This window comes from Gekko japonicus, unplaced genomic scaffold (genome assembly GCF_001447785.1).
Source record: "Gekko japonicus isolate JY-2015 unplaced genomic scaffold, Gekko_japonicus_V1.1 scaffold3077, whole genome shotgun sequence".
In the NCBI taxonomy this organism is placed as follows: Eukaryota; Metazoa; Chordata; class Lepidosauria; order Squamata; family Gekkonidae; genus Gekko; species Gekko japonicus.
Window position 1 is genome coordinate 85926 of NW_015168135.1, and position 16012 is coordinate 101937.

A 16012-nucleotide genomic window follows, 5' to 3' on the forward strand; every position below is an offset into this window, starting at 1 on the left:
TCCCCAGTCTTTCACACTCTGCATGTAGGCAGTTGTATGAATGCAGTTGAGATACCAAGAAGCTGATACGGAAGTTGAAAGTTCATGACACTCTCATCTACAAACATATTTTATGGACAAAGAGCTCCTATGCTGGTTACAGAAGGTGCCTATTTTTCTGAGACTTCAGTGCTTGAAAAACAGACTGAAACAGGTACCCCAAGTAATCAACATACAACAGAGAAGACACGTTTTTCTGCCCCTGTTCCTCTATGGAAGGAGTAATGAAGAACTGTGCATGAGCGATCACAACGAATCACTAAGAGTAGCAAAGGGCCTTTCTTCAGAACATAAGAGGGTCATGCCAAGTGTGCTAGGCGGAACAGGTTTATTCAGAAAGAACAAATTTATAACAGGATTAAATTATTTCTGCAGTAGAATGCAAGATTTCTCTAATAATCTTTCCTTTCACATTCCTGGAAACCAGACACCCAATAAATATTTAATAATGTCCCATATTAAATCACATTCCTGCCCCCACCCCACTGGTTAGATTGTTTTTATAATACAAGATTATGAGTAACCTTCCAGCAACCAGAGACGCTGCCGAAGGGTTTTTCTGCTCTTTATTCAAGATATATACAAAATGTTACACAGATACACTATGTACACACTAACTCGTGCAAACGGGAGCTCGCAGGCCTGCTTTGCTATTGCCCCAACACAACGCACTGAGCAGTGACACTGTCAACATCAGGGCCGTGTCAATCTCATTAACGTCTCCTCTGTTCCCTGTCTGGGGGGCAGCCAGAGACATTCCGCTCTCTGGAGCCTGGAAGAATGCCGTGATTTAGTCTACATCTCACTCTGCTAGAAGACTGGACCAGGGATGGGGAGGAAGAGAGAGAGATTTAAAAAACAAAACAAAACAACTTCCCTGTGTGCTTTTTGCCTCTGGATGGATGGGCTTTTCCCCCTAGCAGACTGTACCAGAAAAGGAAAAGCTCTGGCCCAAATGGAAGAATCAATCACATTAGCAATCAGCAGAACACCTTAGAGGGGAGTGTATGTGAGAAATGGGACGCATCATCTGTGTCCCACCTTTTATCTCCAGGCAGAATCACCATGACAGACAGTTACATCACCGGTCCACCCCCCTTGACTGCCTATGTGCAAATGGACAGAGAGATGCACCCATCTCTTACAGCCAGCCTCCTATGGAGTATTCTGGCTATGCTTGGAGCAAGTTCTGGAGTTTGTCCCTGCCACATGTGCTCACTCGTGATGCCTTTTTCACTGAACAGCAACTGTACGTCCCTTCACGCTCCTACACAGATCTACTCTGCCTAGTCCTGTACCAAAGTCTTAACAGGAAAAACAATTGCTCTAAAAAACCCCAGGCTCAATTTCAGCACAACCACTGCCCAGGAAGGACAAAAGAAGACCCAGGTAGGGGTAGCTGAAATCCCAAAAGTTATCATAAAAGCCAATTTTTAAAAACTCAGTGATCTGCTTTTTACTAGGTTCCCCCATATTTAAAAAATAAAATCCAACAAAAAAGACGGCAAAGTACGTGACCTCTGAAAGCACAGGCCATAGTTTCACGCCCCCCTCCCTTTCCCAAATTAACGCACACCAACTAATCAAAAGCCCATCCCCAGAAAGAGGCCAGCGGGAAGGCTGCCCTGCCTGTTTTTAACGAGAACGAAACAAAAAAACATTCTGAAGAGCTTGCCTAGAGCTTGTCTAACCAACCGGCTATAGGGAGGACCAGACGCAGGTAGCTGACAGGATCGACATAGTACAGCAGAAAGGACCAAGATCCGTGTTGAGAGACAAGCAGTCGATCCAAACCCAAACCACCCAGATGCAGAATAAATTAGTGGGGCGATGATGGGCATATGGCTGTTCTGACCAACATGTGGAACAAAGTCATCGGCTGAGAGAAAGACTGGCTTGCCAGAAGCTGAAGCCAGGAAATCCATGTGCCCTCCTGAACGTCACAGGCCGGCAGCACACGATCCGCTTAGGAACATTGAAGGGATGGAACGATGCATGATGCCAGTCATCAGCGGAGGACAGAAAAGCCAGGACCACTCAGTGTCTCGGCGAGCCCTGTGCCACGTTTAGGGGGCAAATTAAACCACCATGATCTTGACTTCGTCGTTCTCGTCAGCCCGGTAGAAGAAGGGAATGCAGGGGTTCTCCAAGAGGGAGCCCAGCCTCTCTCGGGGATTTTGGATTTCACGCAGAAGCTGCATGATCTGCTTGGCGGTGGGGTCGTGAGGAGCAGGCGGGGGACCTTTGTCATCAGCGTGGAACCGATGGGAGGCAGGAACTGCCATCTCCTGCTCTGGCTCATCTGTCAAACTCACTTCCCGCAGTCCTGGAAGCCAAAAGGGGGAAGGTAGATGATGCTTAACTTCTAAAAGAACAACATTCTAGTTTTCATTATTAATTCAAAGCTTTTCTATGCTCCCCAAAACAGCCCCAAAACTTAAGCAGCAAGATTAATCATATTAAGACGGAAAACACTCGCTGACAGAAGGCTGAAAGCAGCACAGAAAACACATTAGATGCGGATTTAAATTTCAAAAGCTTGTGTGACCTTTGGGAACATGGATAAAGGGAGACACCTTCTCCCTTCACTGGGCGGGACATTCCAGAGCTGAGGGTCTGTCTGTGGCATTAGAAAAGAGCAAGAGTCCAGCAGCACCTTTTAAAGACTAGCAAAATTTGTGGCAGGGGGTGAGCTTTCGTGAGTCACAGCTGTGACTCACGAAAGCTCACCCCCTGCCACAAATTTTGCTAGTCTTTAAAAGGTGCTGCTGGACTCTTGCTCTTTTCGACGGGGATGGCATGGATTGTCTAGGCATACGCCAACACCTGTCATGCCTCAGTTTAGGACTCATTTAGAAACTCTTTGCCCCACACTCAGGTGTGTGAGAAATGGTTCTTCGGAGGTGTGGGGAAAGCATTCTGTTCTGTGCTTGTTCGGAAGTCCGCTTCCTTCACAAGTGCACTCCATTTACTGCGACTTCTCAAGGCCCGAGGCTGAAACTCGGCTCTGAAAAAGAAACTGACGCGGCACAAAACTCCTTCCGTTCTGTAACAAGGGGCTTCGGAAGAGAAACCGCAGCAGCCTCACCTTCACCATCCGTAGCATCCAGCTCAAGACGCCTCTCCAGGGTGACCGCGGCCTCGCTCCCTGGGCCGGGTTTCGGCTCCAGGTTCTGAGCCACCCTCGTGTACTTTGTGTACCATTCATTCCGCTCACCGACCAATCGCATCACCAGCTCTTGGAGCTCCAGTAGCTTCATCTGCAACAGAGGAGGACGATGGGGAAGAATCAAACCACGAGTGCCCACTTGGCCCAGAGACTACAGAGGATGCCAAATGCCTCCCCCCCTCTTCCTCAGCTATGCTGCCATTGGGCACTTTGAACCCTTGGACGCAGCAGGCTTAAGGAGACCCCTCCCCTCCCCCCTTTGGTGGGCACGTAAACTCCCCAGTGTGAAGCTGCAGCCTGCGTTTGGGCTCCCCCTGCTGAGCCTGTAAGCCAGGACCACAGATCTGCAAGCCAAAGCCCGGCTCAGGTGGCACCGCTGTTCCTAAACTTGCACAGGAGCATACAGACAGACGTGGGGATTGAGTCAGTTGCGGCAAGTTCCTAGTCCTCCATGTGAAAGACCCTTGCATTTGTCTGCACATTCTCGCCCCTCGTCAAACCCTCTGCTCGGCCTGCACGCATCGCTAATGGCCTCCTTTCCTCGCCACGGCGACAACCATCTCCCTCAGTGCCACTTGTTGAGGGAGGCCTCTCTCTTTATAACATCTGTTTCCTTCAGCCTGACCTGGGATCCCTTTTGCCTCTACGCCTCACCTTCCGCCCAGTGACCTCTCCAACCTCCCTGTCCTTCCTCTCCTCCTATCGAGCCTAGTCCCCCCCTCCCATTACTCGACGGCACCTACTAAATCATGGCTGCTACATGAATTCCAAAAGAGCCATAGCTCCCTTCCATACAGCTGAACCACTCGTGCAGACGGGCGGGAAGGGCGTTCCCATCGACACCAAGAGGCCCAAAGGCAGCTTCAGGGATGAGTGCGTGGAGACTCCATGGGGACCAAGGCAAAGTGGTCCTCACTAACTCCTACCCTTCTCTACATTTTAGAGGGGCTCCCCACCAGTGTTCCCTCTAAGCTGAGTTAGTGTGAGCTAGCTCACAGTTTTTTAGCCTCCAGCTCACACATTTTTGCCTTTGCTCAGGAAGGAGGGCTCCAGAGCAAACTAATTTATGCGGCAGCCAAATCGCTGGCTCACACCTTTAATGCCAGCAGCTCACAAAGTAGAATTTTTGCTCACAAGACTCCTAAGCTTAGAGGGAGCATTGCTCCCCACACCCCCCGGTACTGGATTTTTAACGAAGTGTTTTGGAATAATTCCGCAGAACTGACCTGCACCGTTTACTTCTGTCCAGGGGTCGTTTCGTAGAAAAAGAGCTAGGGGACCTCATTAGCATAACTCATTAGCATATGCCACACCCCCTGACATCAGGGGCCCGGCGGTGGACCTGCAAGGCCAGCGGGAGTGCAAGGAAGCCCCGCCAAGGCCCTCCCTGGCCCCAGGCAGGCAGGGGTGGGGAGAGGCGGGGAGGGAGGAACTTACCCTCCCTCTTCTCCTGCCTCCTCCTGGCTGAATGAGGGCTGGAAGCGGGGCGGCCGGAAGCAGGGGGCGGGGCTTCATCATGTGCCCCGCCCCCCTGTACCTCACCCGGGGGAACTGCGATCCCCCGCGATCCCCCCCGAAATGACCTCTGCTTCTGTCAATATGCTTAAGAGCTGCCTTTCCCTCTCCCGGAGGTGCTCTCTGTCTCCTAAAGCGAGTGGCGCACTTGGGCTCAGGTATCACCACCACCACCCCCAAAGTAATCAGAGTCCTTGAAAAAACAACTTGTCACGAAAGAAAACTGTCATCTGGTTCATACATGCAGGTGGTCAAGTGTGGGGTCAAAAGGGAAACAGCTGTGCTGAGGCTTAAAGAGGGGGGGGGGCAGCTTGTTCCTTTCCCAGGCTTGTGCCAGACCCTGCTAAAGAAGGGGCCGCTGCACTCCAGAGTAGCCTATGGCTCGGCAGAGTTCGGAAAAGACAGGGTTAGGGATGCAAACCCAGATGCAAACGACAAAGCACCACACGTCCCCATTCTGTCTGCGTCCTTCCCACTACATTTGTGTGAAACAACGAGAACACACTCTTATGAACGTATGAAGGTGTGCCATGCAAGTTCCAAGCCAGACAGCAGGGGTCTGATTCACTATCTGGCAGCGACTCTCCAAGGCTGCAGGCGGAGAAGGGTCTTTCCCAACACGAGACCTCTGAGAACTTGTATTAACTGGAAGTGCCGAGAGCCAGACCTGGGACCTTAACCACATTTTAATCAGGCCCTCCACCACTGAGCCATGGCCCTTCTCCTGGGCACCGGGGGGAGGCCAACGCTCACCTTCATCTCCTCCTTGTCCTGAGCCAGTCTGCTGATGTACTCCTCTTTCTCCCGGTGCCGCTGCTTTAGAATAGCCCTCTGACTCTGGTACAGGGCAATATATTCACCTGGGAGATGGGAGAGACGCGTGAGGCAGTGAGACACGGCTATCAGGAGGGTGGCACTGGAACCAGACATGCTGGCCTTCGTAGATTCAAATTTGCACCAGCAGACCACGAGCACGTTTGGGATGTTCTAGAAAACCTCTGAGAAAACCTCTGTTCTAGCAAGACAGCCTCTGAGAAGAGGCACGGTTTCATGCACCACGGGCCAAATTCACAAATTCTGCAACATCCAACCTTCACTGCCAATTAGAAAAAGCCAGGCATAGCTCTGGAATTCTGCAAGCTTGAACACATATTGTGTCGCGAGAAGAATCTGAGTAACTTTCTCCTATGCATGCTTTGTTCCGCAGAAACACAAGAGGGAGAGGCTGGCACAGGGAGAGAGGAGACAACAAGACTGGCACTGTTTTAAAATTTGCTTGAAGTTGTGTGTGTCGGGCGAGGGGCAGAGAAAACACAAAGGTGACAAAAAGGGGAAATGGATGAGAAGGGGCAGGAATCCTGCTCCTTGACCACTGGACTCTCCCACTCTGCTCGCTGCCTTGGTAACCCTGAGGACTAGAAGACTTCGCATTTTTAAGAACATAAAAGCAGAAGTCTTCAGGACGGCAGAGGAGCTTATTGCAGAATCCTAGAATCACAGAGTTGGAAGGGGCCGTAAAGGCCATCTAGCCCAACCCCCTGGCTCAGTGCAGGATCAGCCTAGAGCATCCCTGACAAGTGTCTGTCCAGCCACTGCTTCAAAACTGCCAGGGAGGGGGAGCTCACCACCTCCCTGGGCAGCTGAAAGTGTTTCCTAAGATCCAGCCGGTCCCTTCCCGCCCTCAATTTAAACACATGCTTGCGAGTCCTCTCCTCTGCTGCCAACAGGGATAGCTCCCTGCCCTCCTCTAAGGGACAGCCCTTCAAATACTTCAAGAGAGCAATCATTTCACCCCTCAACCTCCTCTTCTCCAGACTGGACATTCCCAGGTCCCTCAGCCTTTCCTCCTAGGGCTTCGTCTCCAGGCCCCCTGATCATCCTCATCGCTCTCCTTGGCACCTGCTCCATTCTGTCCATATCCTTTTTGAAGCTGAGGCCTCCAGAACTGTGCGCAGTACTCCAGGTGTGGCCTGGCCAATGCAGTGTACACCAGGACTATCACATCTTGCAATTTGGATGTTATGCCTCTGTTGATACACCCCGAGATCACATTAGCCCTTTCTGTCGCTGCATCACACTGGCTGGTCATATTTAACTTACAGTCCACCTGCACCCCAAGATCTTGTTCACACACACTGCTACCCAGGAGCGTATCCCCCATCCAGTATGTGTCTTCCTCATTTTTGTTACCCGGTTGTAGAACTTGGCACTTATCCTTGTTGAATTGCACCTTGTTCACATCCTGGTCAGGACGGAGGTGTTGGCCTAAAGCATGATAAAGTGTAGCATTACTGGATCCCTGCAGCAGAACAGAATGTGGGAAAGGCCCTGAATTCATCTCACCGATGGTGTCTGTTTCTCCAGACAACTGAATGCAGCGGTGCTCCAGCTCCTCCACCCGGTCCTTCAGCTCTGCCTTCTCACGCATCAACTCTGTGAAACGGGACTAAAAGCACAATAACTATGAGCAGGGCCTTTTTTTTGTAGAAAAAGCCCAGCAGGAACTCATTAGCATAATAGGTCACACCCAACAGCAGAAACCCATTAGCATATTAGGCCACACCCCTGACAGCACAGCTCATTGGCATATTAGGCCGCACCCACATGTTACCAGAAGTGTGGTCATCCAGCCACACCCACCTTTTGCTTCTTATTCTGTTTACCTTGTTTGTGGTCAAAACCCAGGGCTTTTTTTGGAGCAGGAACTCCTTTGCATGTTAGGCCACACACCCCTAATGTAGCCAATCCTAATGAGTTTCTGCTGTTGGGTATGGCCTATTATGCTAATGAGCTCCTGCTGGGCGTGGCCAACTCAGGAGCCAGCCGGAACTCCGTTCCTGTGCGTTCCTGCCCAAAAATAGCCCTGACTATGAGCCACTGAAGTGATATTAGGGAGAAAAACAAGGGCAGCAGCTGAGGCTCTCCTGCGTAGCTGCTAGCGCTGCTTCCGGCAAGGCAGAAGCAAAGCGGGGCAGCTCCTAACTGCATGGCAGGGAGAAAAGTCCCTTTGCTCCTCTTCTCTTGGAAGCGGTGGAGTCTTCCATTCTTGGAAGTCCAGGAGCAGCAGAAACCACCCGCTTAGGCAGGTCTGGGCTCTCCCCACTGCTTTCCATGGGAAGACATTATTAGAGAACCCCAATTGCAGCGACTTCAGGCAAATCAACACATTTCTGTCTGGCTGCACAACTCTCTCCAGACGGATACTCCACGATTCTCAAAATGGATTCCTTACAAATCCTCCTTGCCTCTTACAAACTTAAGCAAAGTGTATTAACACCACCAAAGTGCAGTTATGTACTGAACCATTTACAGGGAGAGCTGCTACTTTGCTTCATTCTGCCTGCATGATGCAGCTCAGAAATCAAAGGGGGATGGCAAAGGGCATCCATAGTTCCTTCAGCAGACCTGGTCATCACATAAACCTGGCCATTAAGCGTAGGGATGCCTAATGCACAGACCAGAGGTCTGCCGCCTCTCTAGAGCTGGCACATCTGTGCAGTCACAACCCATGTGCACCAAGCAGTCACCTGCAGCTTCTCCATGGCACTCTTTAAGGCTTCGTGAACCTCTCCTGGAACCGAATCTGCAGCAGGACCTGGAAAAGATGAGGCAACTGAATGAGAGATGGCAGAACGGGGTAACCTTGTGGCCCCACCTACGGGGTGGGGTCCCCGCCGGGCTGCCTGCATAGCCAGCCTTCAGCATCTTCTTGCTTGAACAGGCCTGTCCACACACCCACCTGGTGCTCCTGACGCAACGTGCAGCTGCTGCTCTTTCCTCAGTGCAGCTATCTCCTGCAGGAGGCCTCTGCACTGCCTCTTCTGCTCAGCCAGCTGCTGCCGCATCTCCTCACGCTCCTGCTCCACTTGGGACACGGAAGACGTCAAGAACGCAACCTAAGGCACAATTCCACATGCTGTTGTTTGGCACGAATGTTGTGTTAAACAGTGGCCTGGCCTCACAGGAAGAACTACATCTGTTTGATACAGAGCAAAGAATTCAGGAAGGTTCTTCTCTGTAGCTCCCTACTCCAAGGCTTCCCTGCACAGCTCTCCAGATAGTAATTATGGCACTATGTGCTGGGGAATAAATTATGTTCCAGGCCCTCATAAGGAAGCCCTTAAAAGTGCGTGCATACAACAAGTGCAAAGAAACAGGAGAATTTTTGCCTTCACAGGACTGGCCAATTCTGATAAGTCAGAATCCTCTTTTTCTGTGGCCACATGCCATCTCCAGCTTTCACGCACAACAAAGAATCCCTTAGGGGAAAAAGCAGGTATATATTTTCTAGAAAAGCCACCGAGGGAAGCTGGCGATGTGAACTGAAGCTCCTGTACTGGTGCTTACCAGCCATGTGGGCCACGGCACTGCACCATTCATGCACAACTAGACTGCAGAGGTCAGAAAAACCAAAAGAGCCAAATCTTAAATGTGTCCATTCGTAATTGTGACAACCAGGGGTCATTTCCTGCGGGAGCGCACAGGAGCGGAGCTCCAGCAGTAAGGCACTCAGGGGGCGGGCACATGCAACAAGCCTCGCCCCCTGCTCCCAGCAGCCCTCAGTCGGGCCACGAGGAGCAAGAGCCCACCCACCCCTGGCCCGCCTTCAGGTACAAGCTCTCCCTCCTCTGTGAGGGCAGATCTGCACGTCCCCCCCCCATAGCTAGCAATCCAAAACAGTCCAGTGGAGCCTGAGCGGTGGGTGTTGCCTTCTGACACACTCCCGGTGATGTCAGGGGGTGTGGCATATGCATATACTAATACTAATGAGCTCCTGCACCTCTTTTTCTACGAAATGACCCCTGGTTACAACACTTAGCGTTTCTTATTCAGGAACCTGTCGATATGACACCTGAACTCTGTTGCCTCTGGACTCAAACTTTGTTCTGCTGCTTCAGACCAACACGGCCACCCACCTGAAGGTAAAAGCTTTAAAAACTAGTACGGTAACATCAATGTTAAAAAGTACAGTGACAGCAAACAGGTAGCTGCAAACAACAGGCCAAAGGACCACCACAGAACTCAGGAGTAAAAACAGCACTTAAAACATGCAAACAGCAGTAAAAAATAAAATCAACAGGTGAGATTGTGGGAGATCAATTCAACCAGGACACAAAAAGGCTTAAATACAGAATATGAAGGAAATATCCCGTCTGTAAGACCAAATCCAGCAATGAAGCAACTTGCTAGGAAAGTTGTGACAATTCATTACATTGCTCTGTCTCTCCATACAGAATTTCGAGGTTGACAGCGGGGAGGGGGGTTGTGGCTCAGAGGCAGAGCATATGTTTTGAATGCTGGGAGTCCCCAGGTTCAGACCCTGGCCTCGCCATTCAAAAGGACCCAGGAAAGACTTCCCTCTGCCTGGGGCCCTGGAGAGCCGCTATGAGTCAGAAGAGACAACACTGATAAGCCAATTATTTGACCCAGTTCCAAGGCGGCTCCATAAGCTCAATACCAGAGTTTCCAAGCTCTCCCTCATCCGAGGCTGCTTGTCTCACCCACTCCCAGTTACATTTTGTGTGCTTGAGTGTTTGTGGAAAGCAGGAAGGCCGGTATATGCCAAGACTCACCATCTCTTCTCTGTCTTCAAACTCCTCTGGGATGATGAGTGAGGTCTTCATGTCCTCCACAGTCTCCTCTTCAGTTTCCACGCCATCCCCTACGTAGGCAAAAGCAGAGGCACAGAGCTGGAATATCCTTCAGGGATCAGCCCGACCACGTCCCTGCTAGTGAACAGCCCGCTCGCTCACCTTCTGCCCTGGGCAACATCTTTGCATCCAGTTCGGCCATGAGCTGGCTGACATGGGCCTGCAGCTCTTTGTTTTCTTTGGCAACTACCTCCAGGCTTTCCTTCAAGAGACAGGGAGAGAGAGAGAGAAGAGAACAGTGTAATAAATACCCCCAAGCCTTCAGAATGCTGATGAGACTAGCAGCTAACAAAGCTGCATGTGTTTCCTTGCATCAGCAGAACGGCACAGGACCTGACCTGAAGAGACAAATGCTTAGAAAGCTTCATCGTTTTGCTAACCCAGCATCTAAGTCTGGAGTTCCACGATGCCAGCTTCCCTCCCCATGAACTCTGGACCTTGGCCTGGCCAAACCCAGAACTGCACACTCAAGCTGCGGTCACACAGACTAAATAATCCACTTCCAATCCACGTTCCAACTGGATTTCGCCAGTTCACACAGTACCAGTTGGAAAGTGCACTGAAAGTGGATTGAAGGTGGCTTATTCAGTGTGTGTGTGACCGCAGCCTTATTTTTACAAAAGTTAACAGAAAGGCACGCCCATCTGTAGGTATTCCCAATACCAAATCAAATTAACCTGGTGCAGACTCTGGATGACTGTGCCAGTCTCAGCCATGACATTCTGCCCGCCGTGCAGACCGAAGCCTCCTGCCCCACCCCCCGGCACTGATGCCCCCAGCCCAGCTCCGCCGCCCTCACTCACCTTGGCCTCCTGCAGCTCTTTGAAGTGCACCTCTGCCGTCACTTTGCCCTGGACCTCCTCGTGCTGCAGGCGGTCCATGAGCTGTGTCTGGAGGAGGTACTGTTTGTGCAGCTCCTCCTTCTCGCTGGCGAGGTGCTGGTACGCGGCCGTGTACTGCTGAAGGTGGCCGTAGTACTGGTCCCGCTGCTCCTGAAGGGCCTCGGCTTCTCTCGTTTTCTGGTCCACCTGGGCGAAGCAGAAACCAGACCGTCACCAGACCCCCTCAGTGGCCAGAACGACAGATTCCCTCTTCCCCATCTGGCCTGAGTTCCACGATGGCAGGCGACAAATGAATGAATGAATGTGAATGAATGAATGAATTAATGAATGTGTCGACATGCGGGAAGACGCAAATGGGGCTCATGCCAAATCCTTAGAGACAGCGACAAGTTTAGACTGCAGGACCGTGTGTGGGAGCAGATAGATGGATGGATGGATGGATATAGATAAATATATAGATAGATATAGATTGATAGATAGATGATAGATGATAGATAGATACCAGTTCAGAAGGGGGTGAAACAGGGTTGCGTGCTTGCACCCACCTTGTTCAGCCTTTATCTGAACAATTTAATTGCCAGCTTGGAAGGTAGTGAATTTATGCCTCCGACTATTGGACAACTTAAAGTGCCAATTCTTTTATACGCGGACGATATGGTCCTTTTATCTGTTACCAAGATTGGCCTGAGGAGATTATTGAACAAACTAGGCGAGTATTGCAAGGCAGAAGCCTTGCAAATAAACTACGCCAAATCCAAAGTTCTGGTATTCAGGAAAAGACCTAAGAAATCCAGATGGATCCTTCTTTTCTGCAAATCAGTTGTAATTCTGGGAGATCTTACTTGTGAGATGGTTTAGGCTGAGAGTGAGTTACTGGCCCAAAGTCCACTCAGGCTGTGGTCACACATACTTTCAAACTGGATTTTTCCTGTGTGAACTGGCAAAATCCAGTTGGAAAGTGGATTGAAAGTGGATTATTTAGTGTGTGTGACCACAGCCTCAGTAAGATTCCATGGCAGAGTAGGGATTTGAACTTGCATCTCCCAGATCTTGTTCCACCACTAACCACTACACCACACTGTCTTCCCTTTTTGAAGGTGTTGAGAGAATAACTGGGAAGGGAAAGTGGGCTTGCAATGCAGTCCTAAACCCTTCCAAGCGTAGTGTGTTGGTGTCTCTGTACTGTGATCTCCTGTTTGCTAGCAACTGGGGACAGCCTTGGAATGGCTGTTGTGGTAATCATCCTTTAAAAGTCCTGCCTCTCCTTCAAGGCTCTGAACCAATCATTGTGATTTCAGCTTCCTGCAAATCAAGTGATTGTCAGCCAATGAGAGCCCATGGAATTCTACTGGATGGGAGGGGGTGAGCCACCCTCAGTTTAAGAAGGGTGAAGGAAACTTTTTCCTTTGGATAGGGATTTGTGACTCTGGAAAGGAGCGTCAGCTTAGCTGGGCTTTTATTTAGCTGTTAGTTAGGGTTTCAGGGTCTGCTTAGGGAAGGAAGCTTATTTTAGTGGTACAAATAAGCATCCTTTTAAGGGCCCATCATTCCTAAACGGCGTGGGTAGCAGAGCAGCCTTGAACCTGCTGAGGCAATCTGACAAGAAACGGGGAATCAAATCTCCATTCTGGGTTTATTTAATTTACTTGAGAGCCAGTTTTACTATATATGCTGAAGTCATTCACACATAATATTTACCTTATTAAATACTTTATTTTCTGGGATTCAGCGCAAGTTAGTGAAGGGATAACTTAATGTGATGTATAAGGATTGTGTTTGTATTTATGTTTTGTTATGGCCAATGGCTAATACAATAAACTTGATGATGATGATAGATACACAGATGATAGACAGATAGATAGACAGATGATAGACAGACAGACAGACAGAGAACGATAATTTATTACGGCATCCAGCCAGTAAATCAACAGAATCACACTGATGTTAAAAAACATACTGACTACAGCAATAAAATAGCTAGAATAAATACAAAGGATATATTAAAATACATAAATATTACATAAAATATAGGTCAGCAGATCAGCTTAGAACTAAAACTTGACTGAGCGGGCTTTTCGAATATAGCAGCAGGCGGTACAGAATTTGGCAACAGCTTTAGAGGTAGGCTGATTTTCACCTGACAGCAAATAGTTGATATAATCAGATTCTGTCATATCAGGATTTAGTTTTACAATAGCCTCCTTGTACCAGGAACACCTGAGGATCATATGCGAGATAGTTCCAACTTCCCCTAAGCCGCATCTGCAAAGCCTGTGTGCAAAGAGAATTCCCTTGCTCCTGCCCTCAAGCACCGCTGAGGGGAGCGCTGAACACCCGGCCAAAGTGACCGGAGTCCAAAGGTGACTGGAGTGGATGGGTAGGCTCATATGGGAGGAGGTCAATATAATCATCCCAAACTGAGCCTGAACGCAAACTGGGAGGCACTGTTGAGTTTAGCTTATTTCGATGTAAAACCAGTTTAAAACCTTTCCACGTACAATACTAGGATCAGCAAATAAATGTAAAGGTGTCATTATAGTCCAGCCTTGTTTAAGGACTAGGGATACAGGCTCTACGACCCACTCCAGTCTACATTCCGGTTGCTGCATTCTGTACCAACTGTTGCTCCCAGGCAGTGTTCAAGGGCAGAGGACGCTACATGAACCTAGTCTAGACGCCACCAAGGCGTGCCCTACGGTGACGCGATCTACTGGCCTCCCCTGCTGAAGCTTCCATCCTCAAACGGCCCATCAGGTAAAGGCCCACAGGTTGGTCTACAGCCAAGCGGCTCCAGTTTTTGCGGCTACCATATTAAGCCGCTGTGCCACCCGTTTTGTTCATAGCTCAGTTTAAATCTGTTTTAATTATTTATTATGGATAATTTTTATGAAGTGTTTTAATTCTTACTGTGAAATGTTTTAACTTTTGCCGTCATCCGCTCTGAAGCCGTTTGCGGGGAGGACGGAATATAAGCCAGAATAAAATAAGTAAGTAAATAGACCTCTCCTGCCCAGGAAGGGCCACAGCTGGCTCACCAGCCAAAGCTGCACGAAGGCACCCCTGGCCGCCACCACTGCCAACAGGAGGCCCGGGCCCAGGAGCGCCCCCAAGCTATGAAGCTGCTCCTGTAGACTGAGTGCAACCCCCATCCAGAACAGGAAATATCTCACTCCTGGGCCAAACCTTCCCCCACCAGAAGTAACCCCACAATGTCAGGATTACGCTTCAATTTGCTAGCACTCACCCACCCCAAAACGACCTTCAGGCACCTGATCATGGTTTCCACATTTTAGACTTTAAGCTCTGCAGTGCATGGGACTTTCCTTCTTCGGATTACTCTATACAGAGCCTTACCCGGAGAAGGTACTATGTGTATATACTCAACCCCCACCCACCCCCAGAAATCAGCACCTTCTAGATCAAACCATCTTCCCTGTTTTTAGAAGACTCTGGTCTTTTCTTGGTGGGTTTTTTTTTGTTTGTTTTTCGTGTGTGTGTGTGTGTGCACGTGTGTACACCTGGAAGTCATGGCGACCTCTGGTGACGCTTGCCTGGGCTACCCAGGTCAGAGCAGAAGACTCCGGTCTCTGTTAGGCATTGAGGGGGGAGTGCACGCGGAGAACCTGGTGCTTCTCGGTACCCGTCCTGCCTTTGCTGCAGCACTCTCTGAGGGGCTCTCCTGGCATCAATCATCCACATTCCCAAGCAGCACCCAAGAACTTCAGAAATATAAAATCTTGGCCTAATTTTACTGCTGCCCCTTATTTAGTTAACATTACCTATGAGCCCTACAGATGGGCCTTTCCCAGAGCCCGTTTTGAGGCACTCCCTTCCGCTGTACTGCAAGGTAAACTCACTCGCGTTCCAACGCGCGAATGTCGATGCCCATGCGTGGCTAATACGGTGGAATCAGTTACTCACGCCCTCCTGTTCTGCAGATTCTGTCAGGAGGAACGAGACCATCTTATCCTACCCCTTCTGTCTAGACTTAGCCCTCTGCAGTCTTAGCTTGACTTTAGGCCAGAAGCCCTTCGTAAATTCCTCCTAGAAGACGTTCAGGGCCTCAGTGACTTACGCTGTCGCAAAATGTTGTTGCTTAGCTATTAGGAAACGTAAACTTATTTTAGCTGGGGAAATTGTATGGTTCTCTTATTAATATTTATTTTATTAAATTTTTTATTAAAATTATTATTTGAATAATTGTATCAATTCTTCTCTTGTTAATGTTTTTAATACTATTCCTATGTTATTACTGTTTTAATCTTTCCTATATCAGAGTTGTACGGCTTTACTGGCTCTTGCTGCAATAAATTAGATCAGATCAGATCCTCAAGCCGCCCGGCAGGGGCTCACCGTCTCCTTGAGCTCTGCCAGCTTCTCCTGCAGCTCCCCGATCTTTCTTGCCAGCTCCTTCTTCACGTGCTGCTCGGACTGCAAGGCACTCGTCACCTCCATGTTCTCATTGGTCTGCGAAGGAACAATGCAGGTCAGGAGGGGCGAGAACCAAAACCTCCCCTGAGGCTTGTCGAAAAGGAAACGGGCGGAGGGGGAGAAATGCACTTTCCTACAATTAAAGCCCTGTCAATATTCTTGCCAAAGGTTGGACTTGTTGGGAGACGCCTAGGACGGTGTAGAGGGATGAACGTTAGGGTCAAAAAACCACAGCCTTTACATACACTCCGATGGAATATCAACTGGCAATAACTCAATATCAACTGGCAATGGAATATCAACTGGCAATAAATCAAAACAAGGACAAACAGATTAAAAAACAGTTTTTATTCAAGAGCTATTAT

General features: G+C 49.5%; 1 protein-coding gene across 1 annotated transcript in view; it reads right to left on the reverse strand.

Moving 5' to 3' along the window:
* Positions 1-904: 904 nt before the first annotated feature.
* Positions 905-16012, reverse strand: part of GOLGA2 (golgin A2) — a 47734-nt gene continuing 32626 nt past the window's right edge. Inside the window, 10 exon segments of the mRNA XM_015414926.1 lie at positions 905-2365; positions 3128-3299; positions 5477-5583; positions 7067-7169; positions 8251-8318; positions 8463-8619; positions 10297-10385; positions 10477-10576; positions 11178-11402; positions 15570-15683. Coding sequence (XP_015270412.1) covers positions 2118-2365; positions 3128-3299; positions 5477-5583; positions 7067-7169; positions 8251-8318; positions 8463-8619; positions 10297-10385; positions 10477-10576; positions 11178-11402; positions 15570-15683 — 1383 coding nt within the window. The 3' untranslated portion in view covers positions 905-2117.